Genomic DNA, 19,508 nt, shown 5'->3' with positions numbered 1-19,508 from the left:
GATAAGACAAACAGACGCTTGGGAATTATTATAGAAAAAATGTGCCAGGACTTCCTGTTAATTCAAAATTCACCATATTTTTACCCTGAAATGCTCCGCTGAGTCGATTTAGCCATGTCCATCTGTCTGTCCGTCCGTCCGTCCGTCGTCTGTCCGTATATATACGAACTAGTTCCTCAGTTTTTAAGATATCGTTTTGAAATTTTGCAAACGTCATTTTCTCTTCAAGCAGCTGCTCATTTGTCGGAACGGCCGATATCGGACCACTATAACATATAGCCGCCATACAAACTGAGCGATCGGAATCAAATGCATGTATGCAAAACTTTCATATTTGACAAGATATATTCACGAAATTTGGTATATATTATTTCCTAAGACAACAATGTAATCTCCGAAGAAATTGTTCAGATCGGTTAACTATAGCATATAGCTGCCATACAAACGGAACACATAGTTACTAACAGAAATGCACCTGTGAAGGGTATTTAGCTTCGGTGCAGCCCAAGTTAACGTTTTTTCTTGTTTATACAAACCTTGTGAATGTGGAATTATATTTATGAGAATTGCAAACAAATTTGTTGTCTATTCAGGGGACGCTGAGCGATATAGTATTGTTTTTATCAATTGTTTCATTTTAAGTTATTTCACACGTAAAAAAAACTATTTTATAAAATGGTTTCCCTTGTGTGAGTCAATAAAATATTAAAAATCAAAGAAAATATGATAAAATAGTTTGAAATAAATAATTAAACAAAAAATACAATACATTCAAAAAGACGCTGTGTAGAAAAGTGTTCACAATCTGAGCAGTTAAGTGTGTTTATGAAGCGTACGTGCAAATTTTAATCGCCCTCAAATATATAAAAAAAATTTAAATTGTAAATAACTTAAAACTACCAGTAATAAACAAAAAGTGCCTAAATACAAATATGAAAATCACTTCATAGAATTATATATCTAAATACATCATGTATGTGAAAAAAGAATAAAAGCAAAATCATGTAACGGAAAATGGTATATATTTTAATGTATATTACACACCAGTGAGTAGTTCTTGCTTATACATACTACATGTATGTGTGTAATTTGTGCTCTCAATTAGCAACGCAAATTTTATGTTTTTACAAGTACTTGTAGTGTAACAGCAAATAATAAATGTAAACAGGTGGTTATTTCAGAAAAACGCAACAATTCTAATTTGCGGTGAGTGTAGTGTCCTTTGCTTTAAATCTGATATTCGATTGAATACTCGTGTATAAAAATGTGCTTAAAAAGCCGCAAGCATGCAAAAAGCGTTGCGTACGTGACTACTGTTCGGCGATGGGCTGCGTAAAGTGAATTCATGAAAAAGTTATTATGACCTTTTAAACTAAAAGTAGTAGAGGCCACTACCTCTTAGTGATTGTACAAATATATAAAACATAAAAACTTTACATAATTATTTATTGACAGAAAACAAAAAATCATTCATTAGAGTATAGATGTGTCTGCTCTTCGCGTTTTATACTCTCGCATTCGTGTTTTTTTTTCGTCTGAAATAAGTCATCAAATGAGCTATCGTAAGTTAAATCTTCCATTACCAGAGAGCCCAACGAGAGACTTTTGTTAATGTTTCTAAGAGTTTCTTAAGGCTAAGTTGGCAAAATTATCCGAAACATTTAATAACGAGAGGCATTCTTACTCATAGGCTTCTCCTTTGTCTTAATACATGCATATATGTATATAAGGGGTCTAACAAAAAGAAAATCGTGAGCATTAAATGAAATAAAAAACTCAAATGTTTTTTTGTTACGCAAATAATTTCTGGCATTTTTATTCGAACAAAATATCGATCGCTGCAGAATTTCGGCTGTAATTCGTTTAGTGTTGTCTTTAAGCTCCTCGCGCATTGCAGATTAATTCCCGTAAGCCTTTGATGCAACATAATCCTAAAGAAAAGAAACTACAGGCGTTAAATAGCATGATTTTTCGAAATTTGCGAAATCAGTGAACAGACTGTGCCCAAGTTTAGACGCAAAACATGAGGCGGTGCAGTGTCTTGTTGAAAAGAGAGATCCACTACGTCGATTTCATAAAATTACTGAGAAAATTTCGGTCAACAGCGTGTTATAACGCTCGCTAATGATCGTAACGGCATTTCCTGGTTCATTTCGAAAGAAATATGGCCCGATGATGCCGCCACACCACGATCCACACCAACCTCGTTTCCAAAACTCACCCCAATGGTGACAATTTTATTTGTTAATGAAGCCATTAAGCTCCAAAATGGGCCGCATCTGAGTAGATAACTTTACGATAAGCGTAAATTTATCAATTTTTCGGAGAACCTGAATTTGCGTAATAATCGTGGACAATTTTCAAGCGTTGCACGAAAGTGAAACGTGACAAGATGAAATGGCAAACCTTACTGAACACAGCCAAGAGGATAAAATTTTACACAAATCCGTTCACTCAACTTCTTTGAGGAGCGATAGTTAACAAGAAATATGAAATTGTTGTACCCAAAACTGTTTGCTTGTAATGCACAACAGGACGTATGAGTAACTTCCGAATACTGCTTGCTTGTGATGGACAGCAGGACGTATGAGTAATTTTCGTATATTCCAGCTATACAACAATAGCACAATAACACAAATGCGGTTTTTAGACAAGATGGCATACCTTAAAGGGAGGACTATTTGGTTTCGATATCATCATTGCCTTTCGATTTATAAACTATGAAGTGAACGAAGAATCATACGGAATTTAAAATTCTGACACATGGTATACACTACGATTTTGCATTTTCACAGCGTAACATAAGAATTCCGGGTTAATGTTATACATATATCTAATTTGGTTGACTGATTGGTTGTAGTAGTTTCTGAGGTATTAAATTTCATCTAACAGTCTCCAGTGCCACATCCAATGTCGAATTATGACATTGGCTTCTCTCTCTTCTCTGTAGATTTTGCGTACCATTATGTTATTTATTTCATGAGTTATCGCATTTTTAGTAGTTTTCAACACAAGCGCCTTGTGAGGAGTGGACGTGTTTACCATTCGATGTCACGCATTTTCAAACTGTATGAATGCTAAAAGCACCTGTTCTCAGCAAGTGTGGTTAATTTAACTTTAGTGATTTGGTTTTGATGTACTTTAAGCTATTGAAGAGAGACTAAGTCCACTTTTTCATCACTTTCTTCATACATTGATTTCTACTACCAAATCACAAGCTCAAACTTTACTTGTGGCTCAGTTTTACCACCTTAGATAACTACTACCGATTGCACCCATTTTTGAGTACGGGTATCACGTGTATCCAGTTTCATCAAGTTACTTCAATTAATGCCGAGCAGACGGATGAACGGACAGATAGTCGGGCAGACAGACAACTAAAATTTAATTTGTCTCGTCATTCTGATAATTTTGATATACAACTTAACTCTTTGACTCTTGTGAACATAAATGAGACACCAGTCTAATATTGGCCCAAATCGAGTGTATAGGGTTTGTCCGGAAAATATTTGTAGGACTGATCTCACGACAAAGGAACTAAAAAATTAACTAATAAGGCAAGTTGATACACGCATAAACGCAAAATATTTAATTATTCAACAATATTTATTTTGTCGTCTTGTAATACATCTATGCCAACGATTCTTTCAGTCTTCGAAACACTTTTCCTAAGTACTTTTGGGATGGCATTTAGCTCCTTCAGCGAATTTTATTTTTTCGATCGACGGAAAACAGGTTCCACGGAGCGCCAATTTCAGTTTGCGGAATAAGAAAAATCACACGGAACCAAATCTAGTGCGTACGGTGGTTGATCGACGATATTCATTGCGTTTTTGGCTTGAAATTCGGTCACAATCGTGGCTCAATCATATCATTGTGTAAAATCCATGAATTGTTCTTCCACAATTACCGGCCGTTTTTCTGTTGTTGTTGAATATAACTCCTTATTGGCTGTCGGTGTCTTCGGAACAAATTCATGATGCAACAAACCACGAATATCGAAAAAACAGTGAGCATCACTTTGATTTTTGAGCGGCTTTTTCGTGTTTTTTTTTTTTGATTTCGGCTCGTTTCTTCACCCCTCCGATGATTGTTGACTTGTTTGCATATCAAACTCATAAACCCATGTCTCATCGGCAATTATAATGATTTCCTTAAATTTGGGATCAAAAATCGCACGATCAAGCATGTCCATAAAGACCTGTTTACGGTACTGTTTTTGAAAAAAATGTCTGCTTTATTGAGTCGAGTCGAGCAATAAACCAAGCTGTCCACCAAAATCATTCGAACGAACTCACAAAAAATGTCGAGTTCTCTTGTCATCTCTCTAACAATTGCCTGACGATTTTCAAGCACAAACCAAGAAGTCAAAGGTCGTCCAGAACAAGGCATGTCTTCAACGATCACTCTACCGTGTGTTTGATGAAACTTAATCACCGTAAGCCTTTTCCAACATTCGCAACGATTTTCTATTTTTTTTTCCGATGAATTTTTTTCAGTATTTTTGATCTATAGTATACTAAAATTATTGGCTAAATATTATATACATCTGTTATCTGGTTTATGGGGCCTAATAGAAAAGTTGTACAAATAAGTTCAGTTGTGTACTCAAATTCTTATAAATTTTTTTAAGTAAGCTATATTGAGGCTAAGAAATATTTGACACAATTTTATGCTGTTTTTGCATTACGAGATATCTTTACCAGTATAGAGGCTTCTTGAATTTCATTAAGAAACCTCACAGGTTGACCAATATATTCGGTAAAAAATCAGCCTTAAGCACCCATATGTAGACCATATTTGGTGTCTGGGTCCTCGAAGATTTAAAAACTGATTTCGACAATTATTTGGATTAATTTGAATTACCCTGAGGGCACTATTTTTGCAAAGCTGTATTCTGTAACTCATTGATGTTTGATTTGTACGCAACAAATCCTTCAATAGTGAGCGTGGCTATAATCAAATTTTACCAATTTTCACACGATTTGAAGGAATGCTAAAGTAACTTCTTGTCAACAAGTTTGCTTGATTTATTTATTCTGACCATGAATAATAATTTTCAGCCCATTAAATATACGCCCATCTACAATACCGATCTCACAAGAGTGCTAACTAATATATTTAAGAAGATACATAAAGATATCAATTTTGACGGACGGATAGACCGTTACGGATGGACGGACGGATCAAACTTTTATATATCAAATCGTATCATTATTTTGATCATTAAATATATTTATATCTCGATTATTTTGAGTTAATACAACCGTTAGGTGAACAAATCGGATGCTCATTTTGAAAAATTTGGTATTCCCTTAATCCGTAATCTATAGGACCTACGCAAAAAGTGTTTGTTGGTGAGGAAAACTTCTCTGCTTAAAATTTTCTCAAATCCGAAATGCAAGTAAAATTTTCAACTATTTTTAATGATGATTTTGATGATAATAACAGAAAGACTCGTAAACAGTTTTTTGTTAAAAAAATTTAAACTTCAGATTTGCTTCAGAGTTCATTTCAATTAAAAAAATCTGTTATCGTGTGAAAATTTCAAGACCATCGGTCCAGTTGTTTTGGAAAAGCTTTCCTCAGCAACTTTAAAAACAGCGCTGTTATAAAAAACCATTTCAAATTTTCGAAGCGACTAAGTTAAAAATTCTTACAAATACGCTGTAACTCCGAAACGATTGCCCACAATAAAAAATAAGCACTAGATATTTTTATTATCCGTTTTTTTTATCATTTGTTTATTAAACTTAGAATAATACACAAAATAAATTTCAAAAGAAACATTTTTTTTCATCGAGTTATGCGTCCTTGAAGAAAAGGGGGGAAAAAGAGGCCGTGTCCTCATCGCCATGATTTCTACCCTTGTCGTCATCTGATAAATAAAAAAATGACAGATTCTTAATGAGTACGAATGTCGTTATGTCATGAAGCAGCAAAACTAAAAAAAAAATTGTTTCATAAAATGGCGGCTACTCAAAACAAAGGTCGATTTTTTCACTAATTCTTCAGTTTTGTCGATTTTTTTTTAAATTATAAATTTCAAATTTTTATGTTTTGTTGCTATATATATACATATATTTAAAGAATATTCATGCCAAATTTCAAATAAATCGACTAATTAGAATTTGAGATATTGTGAAAAAGGAGTTTTGAGAAAAGCGCGTTTAAAAGTTTTACGTTATACGATATTCGCTCAACCGGTCTAGTTGCCACGTCACTAAAATGGCTATAACTTTGAAAATAATTTGAGTTTTGAAAAATCCTTTTAGGGAGATATTTTTGAATATCAAAACTATCGAATTATGAAAAAAAATGTTTCGATTTTTTCAAATTTCTAGACTAGAATACCCCCTTATTTGCCAATCTAAAGATAACTTATAAACCTCTTAAGCCATTCAAATAAAAAGTGACGGTAACTGATAAATAAAAAAGATTTAAAAAAATATTCCTGAACTTTTTTTTAACATACTACTATAAACAAAAAATAGTAAGTCCTTGTTCATAATTTTAAAATTCTGAATTTATCAAAAACTATGCCGTTCTACTCAAAATAATCCAAATTATCACAATACAGTTGTTCCAACGCTTTTTCCACTCCTCGAAACAGCTATTAAAGTCAATTTCCGGAACAGCCTTCACTTTTAATGTCTTCAATTGTCTCAAAACGGTTTGCCGGAGCGGTCTTTTGAGTTTGCTGATTACCCAGAATTTGTGGCTCGATATTGTTGGAAAATTTGGCGAAAAATTCACGAAGAATCACCCTCGTGGTGCAAACACCAAGAGTTGTCGGCCCATAATTCCGTCCTCTTTTTACGAGCAGCTTCGCCAAATGACGCATATCATTGCAATAGTATTCCTTGTTGACAGTTTGGCCGGTCGGAAGGAGTTCGGAATGCACCAAACCTCGATAATCGAAGAAAACTGTCAACATAACCTTGATTTTTCACCTGCTTTAACGTGTTTTTTCGGCTTCGGTTCACCTTTGCCGCGATATTCGGCCGATTGATCGTCTGTTTCTCGGATCGCAAGCCTAGATCCAAGACACATCGCCAGTAATAATACATTTCATGACATCCTGATAGTCAGAAAGCATTGTTTCATAGACGCGTCGTGGTTTTTCGAAAAAATTTAGTGATTTTGGAACCAATGGTACTTTCACTTTTCTTTGGCCCAAATGATCCTTCAAAATGGTTTTTAGTAGTCCTTTCGATATTCCAATAGTCGTTGATTCTCAAGCATGAATTGCTTTATTTTATTGACGGGTTGATCATCAGTTGTTGTTGATGGCCGTCCTGAATGTGGTTCGTCGTCAATGCGTTCTTGACCTCTTTGAATTGAATTGTATCAATCAGAAATACTTGCTCACTACAAATAATTATCACCGAAGGCCTTTTCCAGCATTCTGAACATTCTGAACATTTTTCTAGAAATTTGATTCCGCTCACAAAATTTAATGGAACTTCTTTATAGAATAATCTCACTCTTCGCAAAAATCGCCGAATGCACTTTATATACTTCAAAAAGAACAGCGTATACACGCACTAATGATTGTTTTGATGTGATTTTTGGCACAGATGTCAGTGACACTCATACGAACCTAAAAAAAACTATTTCGACGAATGGGTTTTCCTGCTACATTTACATTAAAAAATCTTACAATTTTTTTATCACAGTTCTACAACTGTTCCGTACTATTATCACAGTATGGCGGAATTATTTAAGCAAACGTTTGTTAAACCATCAATAAATTAAAATTCAAAAGTTAGCGGTATATCTTTAAACCGTCTATTTGGGTTCTTCCTTAAGTTCACTCATCCGGAACAAGCCTTCAATAACTATATTATGGTCATAACTCATATCATCCTCTTTCAAAACATTTTTAAGAAAAATGCGCTTTCATTGCCTGGCAATCATCACTGATATGATCAAGGTCAGTAAATTTAGCGCTTTGAAAAAGAAACGTGCTCCAATAGAAACGGCAGAGTATGCATTTCAACCAAATGAACAATTATCGATGCAACTCTTGTTACATGCCACATGCTATAAGCTGCACGCAATATGCCAGTCATCTTGAGTAATGCTACCTACCATAGAAAAGCTTTCCTACTCAAAATCAAAATCATCAACTTGCTCCTGCTCTTGGCCGCATTACTCGTGGTTTACGAACTTCGCTGCCGATTCACATCATCATCAGTCAACGTCCTTCAAATGCAACTTGCAAACTCAGCTTCACTCATCTCATGGCCATCAAGAACTAAATTCAACTCAGCGCCATCTCATGATTGCAATGGAAGTACTCAAGTGTTACACACATAAAGGACTTTACTCTTGCCACCTTTGCGGTTGCCATGCGAAACTTTCCAAAAATATCTTTCAAAACTCCCACAAACATATCCATATATGTATATACTATTTCCAATTTCAAACGAACATGATGAAATAATTTCAACATACTTGTATGTATAATATATATCACATACATATGTTTGCCCTAAATAACCGTAATGCAATTTTAATAGAAAAATGTCAAAAATTGAGAATAACTAATGTTTGCTGCTTGCTAACTCGTATAAAATGCCACATCAAATGAGCGGATTCTACGAAAACTTACAACTCAATTACCTGGGAAGTTGATGAAAGCATTCGGTGATTTTGGCATGAATGACATTAAACGGAATGTTCTCCTGTTGGCTGTGATACGAGTATAAATTACACTGCTACAGCAAAACTGTCAGTTCAATTTGGTGCTTCATCCAGCAAAGATTCATGCAATAATGGTTTTGAAGATATTTATGAAGAAAAAAATTTAACAAATTAACTTGTAACAGGGTTTGGATATAAATATCAAGAAGAAAGTAAGAATAAAATGTTAGCTTCGCCTGCACGGAAGACATAATACACTATACAAATACAAAATATTCATTCCGATCGTCCACTTTCTTCGGATAATGCATTATTGCCTCAGGCAATCTTCTTCTTTCCTCGGCGTGTACTGCGTCGAATACTTTCAGAGCTGGAGCGCTTTCATCCATTCGGACGCAGCTCGAATTATTTTCTCCAAATGTAGGTTGAAGCAGTCACACAAACGGTAGTCGCCTTGTCTGATACTTCGTTTGATATAGAACGACCCGGAGAGGTCTTTTCCGATCCTGATAGAGCTTTTGGTATTGCTCAAAGCAGTTTACACAGCCGTATTAGCTTTGGGAGGGTAACCAAATTCATACATCGTGGCAAAACGGCAGCTCCTTTTCGTGCTGTCAAAAGCAGATTTGAAATTGACGAAGAGGTGGTGTGTGTCGATCTTCTTTTCAAGGGTATTTTCCAAGATTTGGCTTATGATGCGTATCTATTCAGTTTTTATTGGCCAGGTATAAAGCCACACTGATAAGGTCCAATTAGTTTCCTGACGGTGGGCTTTTTCCACGGTATTTGGCGCAGATTGCGGAGTCTCTAGTTTTGTGGATTGGGCAGAGCACACTTAAATTCCAATCGTCGGGCATGCTTTCGTCCGACCATATTCTGCAAAGAAGCTGATGCATGCCCCTTATCAGTTCTTCGCCGCCGTATTTGAATAGCTCGGCCGGCAGTTATAGTTTTCCATACAAGGACTTGATTCTGATCGGTCTGTTTGTCTGTCAGCTACATGCTATAGTAGTCCGATATCGACGGTTCCGACAAATTAGCTGCTTTTTTGAAAGAAAAAGACGAAAATTTACAGATCGGTATCTCATGCTGATCATTTAAGTATCGAGTTTTTCTAAAGCCCCAATTGAAATTCAACAACATATACAGCGACTAAACTTTTTTGTTAAGCTCCAACAAAAACATGCATCAAAGTATTTTTTTGTAGATATTACAACACTTTATGTAACTACCCGATGTGGCCACTCAAAAACTTCAAAAATATTGTATGTTTCAGTTATTCAATAATCCAGTAAGCTATACCTATACTTTGTCTAAAGCCTACTCAACTCATGAATTCGCAAATCGTTGATGGCATGATTACTTTTTCATAGTCGCCAGTGAATTTTGCGAACGTCGTGTAAAATCATGAGTTTCGATAAGCTATGTCGAAACTGTGCGTGCTTTGCGCGAGGTCTTCGTGACCGTCAAATTGAGGTTTACTTGAATATTCCTATGCCGAATCAATATCATATGTATTGATTTTCATAAGCCAGTTCTTTATTGTTAAACACTTTATCTGCTTTTTCGACAATTTTCTTGCTAAATCAAAACCAAAGTTTCGAACTTAAATCTGAACTGTTTCTTTGCAAATTTTTTCGTCATAAAAATTATTGAAGATCTGTAAGACCAAAATTTTTAAGGAATAAAGCTTAGGAAAATTTGGTTAGGTTAGATGGTGGACCTTTAGCATAACAGATCACATGCTCTTAACTTATCAAGAATCCGCTTAGGTGTTTTATATAAGTTTAAACTACAAGTATTTCAGCTGGATGTTTAAAGGTTTGAAATCCGAGGTGTTTTCATCTTGATCTGGAAAAAGCGTGATATTCGAGGCTATCTCATCTTCTTCGAAACAACTGCAGCAGTTGGTGAGAGCACAGAATTTACTAGATCTGATGCAATTTACCCAGGGCCAGAAGGGTATTACAACTGCACAACTGTTGGTAGTTGACCAACGCTTGCTGAGTTGAAATGAGGCCGAACAGTTCAGAAGTGAACCACAAGCAGCCAACGGAGCTCTTACCCATTCCCTTTCCGCAGTTATTGAGACTGAAGTATCTATCTTATCTAGCTCATTAACCTTACCAGTATAATCCAAAATTAACTGGATGCTAGATAAAAGGGTTTAACAAAGTCAAGGCTAATTTAGCTGCCCAAACTATCGGTGTAGATAATCACCACGGGCTGCGCTCCAGAGCTGTAGAGCTGCTGCTACTTTTATGGCTTTGCTTCGCTCTGAAAACGCTGCAGTGTTCAGGATGGGAGTCGTTCTCTCCCATGCCTCATCGTTACTACTTGAAAGGGTTATCACCCTCAAGAAGTAGCAGATCTACGGGAGAGTTTTGTATGCCAAAGTAAAGTAATAACTTATATTACTTTGCTGGGTTCACATACATTAAGTAATTTTTATCACATAAATCACTCAAGCATTGAACGCCCTAGTTAGAAACTTCACTCAGATTTTAATTTCCTTTTAATTATACTAATAACAATTCGGCAAACTTTTGTTAAGTATGTTTGCATGTATCTACATATACGAGTATGTATGTACAAAGATATTCAAATACTTATGTCACTCAGTCTCAGTCTTATGCAATCTCCTCTCTGGCCTTTGGCGTGCTTATGAAGAGATTATAGTAATGGATATACTTATATATACATATATAGATACTATATGTATTGTCTCATTAGAGCCATACACACATACCTTCATCGTGTACCATCCAAACGATTTGCGCCGCAGCATCTAAGTGCAGTCATTCCCTCAAGTAAACTCTACACGCGTGAGTGCCGACCGCGCTTTAATAGCTCACTGCATCATTTTAATGATGATTTCAGAAAATTAAGAAACCTTAGACATGTATAAGCACAAATACTCAATGGCTATAGCAAGAAAGATGTAAAGGGTGAACCGTTTCGAGGATCCCTACTTTTTGAAAGAGAAAACACAAAAACTTCAAATTTAATGAGAAATGTTTATTATCATTCGAAAGAACATTCTTTGGGATCTATTTCTTGAAGATTATCTCTTTCAAATGTTGGCCGCGACTATGTCATCCGATGAGTTCAATTTTTGATGACTCGTTCGAGCATTTAGACTGGTAACTGACGAACTGACTGACACTCATGATGTTTTACTCCAAAGCCTGAATCGAAGCGGGATTGTCCGCATTGACTTTCGACTTTACATATCCCCACAGGAAAAAGTCTAACGGTGTGATATCACACAATCTTGGTGGCAAATCGACCCTCCCAAAACGTGAAATTATTTGCTCACCGAAGTGTCCTCTCAATAAATCCATTGATTGATACGAAGTGTGGGAAGTGCCGTCGTTTTTTTTGAAACCGGCAATGAAGAAATAATACTTGCAAACGCAAGAAGATATCAGAAAAACTACTCTCTTTTCATCGGATGAATTTTCGGAAACGTTGTCCCCCTAGCAAGCTCATCTGTTTTGCAGTTTCCGACGATTCCGCTGTGAATGTGCAGTTCGCGAGCGCAAAGTCCGTACAGCCGCTCGGCTATCAGAGTGAATGTACACCTTTCTGAAGGAAGCTACACTTCGGAACAGAACATCTACTGCTGCCTTAAAGGCAGCCATCTCCGCTTAAAATACGCTGTTTTGGTAGTCTTAAACTAGAGTTGATGGAAAGCTTTCGATTGAAGACTCCATCACCTAGCTTCCCTCTTAACTTTTATCCGTTCAAGTAAGGCTCACTTCATCCCTTCTCCAATCTCCCTCACAGGTATTTAAGCTTAGAAGGAACAACCAGGAGAAGGTTCTGCGTTGAAGTGATATAGATTTGGAGGAATGCAATCCAAGCAGTGGATAATTTCAGTGTGTCCCTGCCCGGAGCCTCTCATATACCTAACTTCCCTAAGTCTTATAGCAGCCTCTGCCGCCAAGTACCAACCTGATATGTCTACATGTGCAACGTGGAGAATCGCATTGAGTGCAAGTATTAGAGTTGTCCTTAGTACACCACAGATGTCGATGAGGTCCACTCTTTGTACACGTTCCAGCTGCTTAGCTAGTGCGGTTTTCCGAGCGCCCGACAATAACCCCATAAAACATTATGGGCTTAACTACAATTTCATAGAGCTAGAACATAATTTGTAGAACTAAAGGTAACCGATGGCTTCTCACTCTCTCCTCAATGTTTGGCCTCCATGAGAGCTATAAAAGATAAGATACCGACAAAAGATAAGCACCCAGTTCTACCCCCTGTCCGGTTGAAGAATAAAGTCTCCTAAACAAGGTTATTCTGCCCTTCCTTCGTCTAATCATTCAGTTTGTACGGTTGCTTTATGATATAGTGTGCCGATATCGGCGGTTCAGACAAATGAGCAGCTTCTATGGAAGAAAATGACGCCTAAAGATTCAGGTCGATATCTCAAAAACTAAGGGGCCAGTTCGCACATATACAGATAGATGGATATAGCTAAATTAGTTCAGAACTTATGGCAGACGAACGGACAGACAGAAATCTGGTACTCATGAATTCATCCTTCTAATGATTTTAATACATATTGCTAGAGCTATAGATTGGGTTCAAGTTGAGGATAGCCCTGATGTAGTTAGTTGAACTAAAAAACTGTAATCTGATTCAACAACAAATTATTTTGGATTGTACTTTACAGTAATCATTAATTAATTAAGTTTAAGATTCTACGTTATTTGAGGAATTTGAAATTTTCAGAAACCTCAATAGTTAGTATGTGATCCTTCATTAGCTTGGCATTTCCTTTTCAGTGATGTTATTAATGAGTTTTCACCCTTTTAGCAAATAAACTCAGCACAATGCGGTCCAACATAGTGATGGCGCGGCGGCACCATCATTGTCTCCTATTGCTTTTACTCCTCACGCAAGCGTTCCTAATCTGCTCGGCGCTACCCGCCGCATCCAATACGCTTGCCGCACAAAGTGGTGCTGGATTAAGCTCCACCAGCAGCAACAACAATGTCAGTGGCAACAGTGCCGTTAGCAATAGTAATACAAATAGCAATAGCAACAACAATGCCGTAGGAAATCCCAATGTGAGCATAAATAGTGGCAGCAATATTGCGAGCAACGTCACTGTTAGCGGCAACTCTATAAGCAGCAGCGGTAGCGGCGGCCTAGCCGTCGGCACGGGCGGCAACAATATCGATTTGCTCAGTGCAGCTGGCACAAGTGCGGTCGGTATCGGTGTGCCTGGTGGCGGCAGTGGCAACAACAGCAACATTATCGTATTGCCTAGAGAGAAGTTGTATGAAAAGTGCACTGGGCCAGGTGATCCGGGTCCTTGCAAGCAATACATTTACAAATGGCGTTACGAACCGCTCTCCAACGAGTGCACCACCTTCATTTGGGGCGGCTGTGATGGCAATCCGCAGAATCGTTTCAATACAGAGGCCGAGTGCTTGTATCATTGCATTGGAGGACCACGTAAGTAAAAAACAAAAAAGTCGAATAAAACATTTTTATTAAAAAATGCCATATTTAATTCATTTTTATTTTTTCATTATTTTGCAGACACATTACCGCCTTTTCTGCGTTCCACCACCAGCGAACCCAGCACCACCGAGTCAACACAGCAGTTGTCATCCAACACTGCGGGACCTGTGTATGGTGGCGGCGATGCTTCGGACTCCAGCCCCGTGCCTTTCGATCAGCGTGGTCCTGAGCTAACGTTTGCCGAAACAGGTCAGGAGAAAACATTCGTCTTTGCCAAGAATAACACATTCATCCAAATGGACGGTGACATTATACAAACATTTCAATTAAGGTGAGATTGGCAAAGCAAAAAATGTATATGAAGTTTATTGAAAATAATGTTTGAAGGGAAGAGGAAGATATAATTTTTTATTAGAAGCTACAGTTCGATATTATTTTGGACGCATTTATCAACAACGCCAGTATAGTTAACGATTTTCGAAAGTTATAAATACAATGACATATAATTTGTTTCTAAGCCGTAGAAACCTCCGAAGTTTACTACAAGGAGCTCTTCGTCAAAGATAGCTTTAGGCGATTGAACCTCTTCAGCGTTTTTCAGGGAAAAGTGGCTGTTATCAATGTGCCTAAAGACGTACTGCAGCTTCTTTCAGGGAAGTGAGCATTCGTTACAACAACAGAAAGGCAATACTAGCGTTAAGTTCGATAACTGTGGGCTCAAGGCTATGCACTGACCTCACTAGAAATGACATCAAGCTACTTCATAATCAGACTCGCTCCAGTACGACTACGACACAGGAGATGTTCTGAACTACTTGCCCTCATCAAGAAAGGAAATATCCAGGCACTTTTTCTTCCATTATAAAGCTTTTGCAAGACTGAGGTGGAAAAATTTCAGCGGTCTTACCTTTTGCGAACCAAGAGGCATAGCTTGTCATTTTCAGCTGTCTCAATAAATGTTTGATCAAATCAAAATTAATGGTCTTATGATCTATTATTTGCGGCGCTCTAAGCCGTCCATCTGAGATTGGCGTTAGAATCGACTCTTCAACCTAACCTAATCTAACTTTATTAATTTTATTAAAATTTTTATTTTATTATTATTTCCTACGATTTCTTGATAGTAATTGATATTGAGACCTAAATTTTTTAATAAAAAGCTTTTAAGCTAAACTTTTTATCCACTTTTAAGAATTTGATTGATCTTTGTCCGCCCAATTAAAGGCCGAAATAATTGAATTTAATGAATAATCAAAATCACTCCATAAAGCAATTGCTCCTCCGAGGAGAGATAGAGGACGGCAGGAATGCGCCACGCCACACTACTGTTGCGAGGTTACAACCTTGCAAGGGTTAGAGTATAATCAACCTTCCACAAGACAAATTACCCCTCCTTGTCGCGCTCTATACAGCGCACAGGCTTAGGAACCATTTGCCCAACATGGGCATAGTCTCTTGCACAAATTGTCGGTTTTGCGATATGGAACAAGAAACACAAAAAAACCTGATTCTAGATTACTCAGCAATTTGTAGAAGCAGACTCAAGGTCCTAGGTTCCTTCTACGAATACAGGGTTCACATCACCTTAGTCGCGCCCAGCAAGCTCCTGGAATTATTCAGAGTGCTGGACCTATATGACGATATGGGATAAAGAAAAGGGCACAGTAGACCATAGGTCGCAGTTCAAACCCTCAAATATTTTCTATCTAAAATCATTCATTTTCTTTAAGCATTTTTATTACAAATTATCATAACCTCTGTTTCTCTAACATTTGATCGCAACTCAAATATCCTAACCTAAATTATTTAAGTAAAAATTTAATGCATTGCAGTTGAATTCAGAATTTATAAATTGAAATATCTATATACATACATACATACATACGTACATCCGTATATCAGCAATATGCATAAGAAATAAATACATTATTTACATATGAACATATCTATGTCTGTGGATGAGCACATGCAAATGAATCGAGTTGCAAATATTATAAATTGCTGTTGGTTCTTATGGATTTGAGGCAAGTGGCAGGCTGCAGGCTACAACTTTAAATGGCAGACCAGGCTGCTTCCAAGAGCATTCATAATGAGTGATTACAGCATGAGTTCCTTGATTGCTTGCCCTGCATTGTGATGGGCCTTGTGCAGCGTGTGCTTGAGAGCTTTGAAATTGGCTTCAAAACACTCGCACACAAATCTCATTCAAGTATTCAAATACATTTTATTTACTCAAATGCAAAATCCAGCTGGCAATCAATCAGCAATCAGCTAGCGTTTGCACAACTAATCATGAATTTTAGCCTCTCCTGTGTACAACATATGTTTACGAACTGCGTAGATTAATAAGTATTTACTCAAACCCCATAGAAAATTTGATAGAACCCCAAAAATATAAGAAGGCTGTTGGTTGGTGTCTCCGTAGCACCCCATCAGACATAAAGTTATATAGAAGAGCGCCTAGAACCGAGCCTTGAGTTACTCCACTCGAAATAGGGTAGTTCTTGGTGCCTTCATCAGTATTAAATAATAGTTGCCAGTTTACAAAATAACTCATAATAATTTTCATAAAATATTGAAGAGCGCGTATGTCATATATTCAGGGTGCGTCAATGGTAGACCTCTGTTTCATAAAGCCGTATTGTCTTTCTGATAATTCGCCGGCTTTCTGGATTGCTAACTCAAAGCAGTTTCTTACACTGATTTCGTACAATTTGCCAATTGTGTCAAGCATGCACTGAGATCGATATGATGAAGGTTCCTCTGGAGGCTTTTTTGGCATAGGAAGTAGAGCCATGCCACGGGTCTGTGAATATCCCTTGTTTTAAACGCACATTGCACATTTTTTGCGAATAGTTCTGGTTTCAAAGTCAGTACCCTTAGATTTGTGATGAATGCAAGGCGCTTTTTCGATACATGAGGCCCACCATTAGCATTTTGGCTTCACAAATCACTTGTCTTGAACGATCGGCGAATGAATTCCCATCTCGAGGACCATCCAAAGCACTAAACTAGCAATTTTTTTATGATTTGTGATTTGATTCTTGTGACTTCTTTGTAACGCTTACATTTTACGAAAATAAGCTTTCCGTTCGTATCTTGAAAGAAAATTACATTTTCAACAAATTTGCACTTTCTGTAGTTTCTGGAAGTATAATCATAACTCGTATGATATTTTAAGTTGATGCCCTCTGCATCGACAGTTGGTTCTATAACTTCTTTAGATATAGAAATATGATTCCAACGTACTCAAATAAGTTCCCACGGAAAGGTTTTGTGATACCATTAAGCTTTATGTCGTGATATCTCCAATAGTGGCAGACTGTTAACACCAATAACCAAGGAGTTCAAATATTAATATAATTGTCGAAACAAAAGTAAAACTCACCGTTTTACCAACCATTTTTAAGCCTTTATCTATCGTATAAGTAGTATAAAACCAATACTTAAATTTATAATTTACGCGATTTCTATTTGCATATATTTTTAGACTTTGTCGAGAGATCTCATTTCAATTTCGAACGCGTCTACCACACGGTCTACTCGTCTATCATAACGTAAAAAATCCGGATCGCATTAATTTGGACCCTTATGCGCTATATGTGATTGTCGAAAAGGGGCAACTGAAGGTCGTGCACGTTTTTGGAAAGCACTCAACAAGCGTTACCGTGGGTGAAGGACTCAATCGCGACGAATGGCACAGTGTGATGGTAAAATTATTATATATATTATTCAAATCTAATAATTTATAAAATATCATATTTAATGTACATACATATAAGAGTAGCTTCCTTTAAGTATTTTCTTGCTGATAAAGTCATAATTGTGGGTGCAGGTAAAATTTTTTTTATAACTCTAGCTAAACTTAGCCATTGCCCCAAAGTGGAGCTTAGGACAACAAATGATCTATTGTCTCTACCCAAGTATCATCCATCCCATACTAACTTATGTTCCGTTGTAGTGGATGGCAGAATCGAAAAGTGCCGCATTGAACCACTGGGATTGGTGCAACGGGCTTGCTTGCTGGGGAGCGCAATGAAAACTACATGGCTTTCGAGTTTGTTCTCCATATCCGTCCAATACACATTCAAGCTAAGCATGATATAATGCTTAGGCCACTGGAGCCAGACTCAGCGTTACTACGGGAATGGGGTCTTACTCGATCTTTTTAATGAGCTCGCGTTAAATTGACGATGCGACCGTGAAAAAGAAATGAGGAATTAAACACAACGTTGCCACTCCAGTGGAGAAAAAAAGACCAAGAGTTCTGGGATCTACAGTTCTAATAAAATCCAAAAGATGAAATAGTAACAAGGGTGAGTTACTTCTGTAGTAATCCATCTGCAGAAGATTACCTCAAACTAAATGCCTACAGTTCAGTCGTTCAGCCGAAATTGTTGGCATAACAAAAGGTGCCAAGTGGGACTTTTGCCCCAACCAGCAAGTCTATAAGCCTTCCAGAAGATAGCGGCAATTTAGGGTCTCCATAGCGCCAATACCACTTCTAACTACGTTAGATTCTGCAAACAATAACTAGACTCATAGTATGTAACTCAGCTGGATACCCAGTCATAAAAATGTAGAAAGAAACGTAAAGGTAGGCGAATCGTCCCGGGGCATTCTAGAAGCATTAAGAGACTCTTTCTCAACTAAGCTGACGACATAAAATAACATGCAGACCAAACTTCAGGCGCAACTTCTGATATGCACTGACCGCCATTCATAATAGAGTTTCCTCTCAGTGACTTCCTTCAGCGACTTCTTCTCAGTGAATGGCGTAGTTGGAGTCAAACCATCACCCATTGCAGACGAAGAGCTAGAGTTACGAGAGTGACCTTTGCGCAGCTTGGTTCTGGATACTGTAGCAGATTAAACCCCTACTTATCCAGAAAGGGCCCTGACATATTAAACATATGTCCAACGTGCTATGAGTCCCCGCATGACACTAGCATTTGCTTGTCCTGCTAACCCTACACATCTGACACCCTTCTACCTTTGGTCCAACCCCGTCTAAACAGCATGTTTCCTGCGCCTTCCGTTGGATGACGCCGATTACAACTTATCTAAACCTCAACATCCCAACGGGGATTAGGTTACCGTTACAACAACAACAACGACGAATGGTCCCGTTCGGGCACAGCTGAGATCACAATACCCCTAAGCTGCTCCAGCCCATTCAGTTTGTTTGTAGCAATGAAACCAAGAAAGACACCACAGATCTTGAAACACTAGCAACACAGGGCATACCACAAAGTTCCTTTGAGGTAATGTTCATTGCGGGCAGACCAAAAAACTTCTACTTCCAGACAAAAGGAAACTTAGTAATATTGTAGAGGTCATTCCTGGGCACACAGCCTTTAGATACTTCCGTCAGAAAT

The 19,508-nt window shown here is 37.5% G+C and overlaps 1 protein-coding gene across 6 annotated transcripts in view; it reads left to right on the top strand.

Moving 5' to 3' along the window:
- The window catches only part of LOC126761473 (axotactin), a 171,061-nt gene that overhangs the window by 32,538 nt on the left and 119,015 nt on the right, over window positions 1–19,508 (top strand). For 5 of the 6 annotated variants that reach the window (XM_050477658.1, XM_050477654.1, XM_050477656.1 and 2 more), the window contains exons 2-4: window positions 13,477–14,121; window positions 14,209–14,461; window positions 17,621–17,840. In XM_050477658.1, the coding sequence (XP_050333615.1) occupies window positions 13,494–14,121; window positions 14,209–14,461; window positions 17,621–17,840 (1,101 nt within the window). In that variant the 5' untranslated portion in view covers window positions 13,477–13,493. Of the gene's footprint in view, window positions 1–689; window positions 1,207–13,476; window positions 14,122–14,208; window positions 14,462–17,620; window positions 17,841–19,508 lie in introns of those variants that run through there. The other variant, XM_050477655.1, reaches the window with a different exon arrangement.

The sequence above is a fragment of the Bactrocera neohumeralis genome, chromosome 6 (assembly GCF_024586455.1).
Source record: "Bactrocera neohumeralis isolate Rockhampton chromosome 6, APGP_CSIRO_Bneo_wtdbg2-racon-allhic-juicebox.fasta_v2, whole genome shotgun sequence".
In the NCBI taxonomy this organism is placed as follows: Eukaryota; Metazoa; Arthropoda; class Insecta; order Diptera; family Tephritidae; genus Bactrocera; species Bactrocera neohumeralis.
Note: the sequence above shows the minus strand (reverse complement) of the source record. Positions and strands in the feature narration are given on the sequence as shown.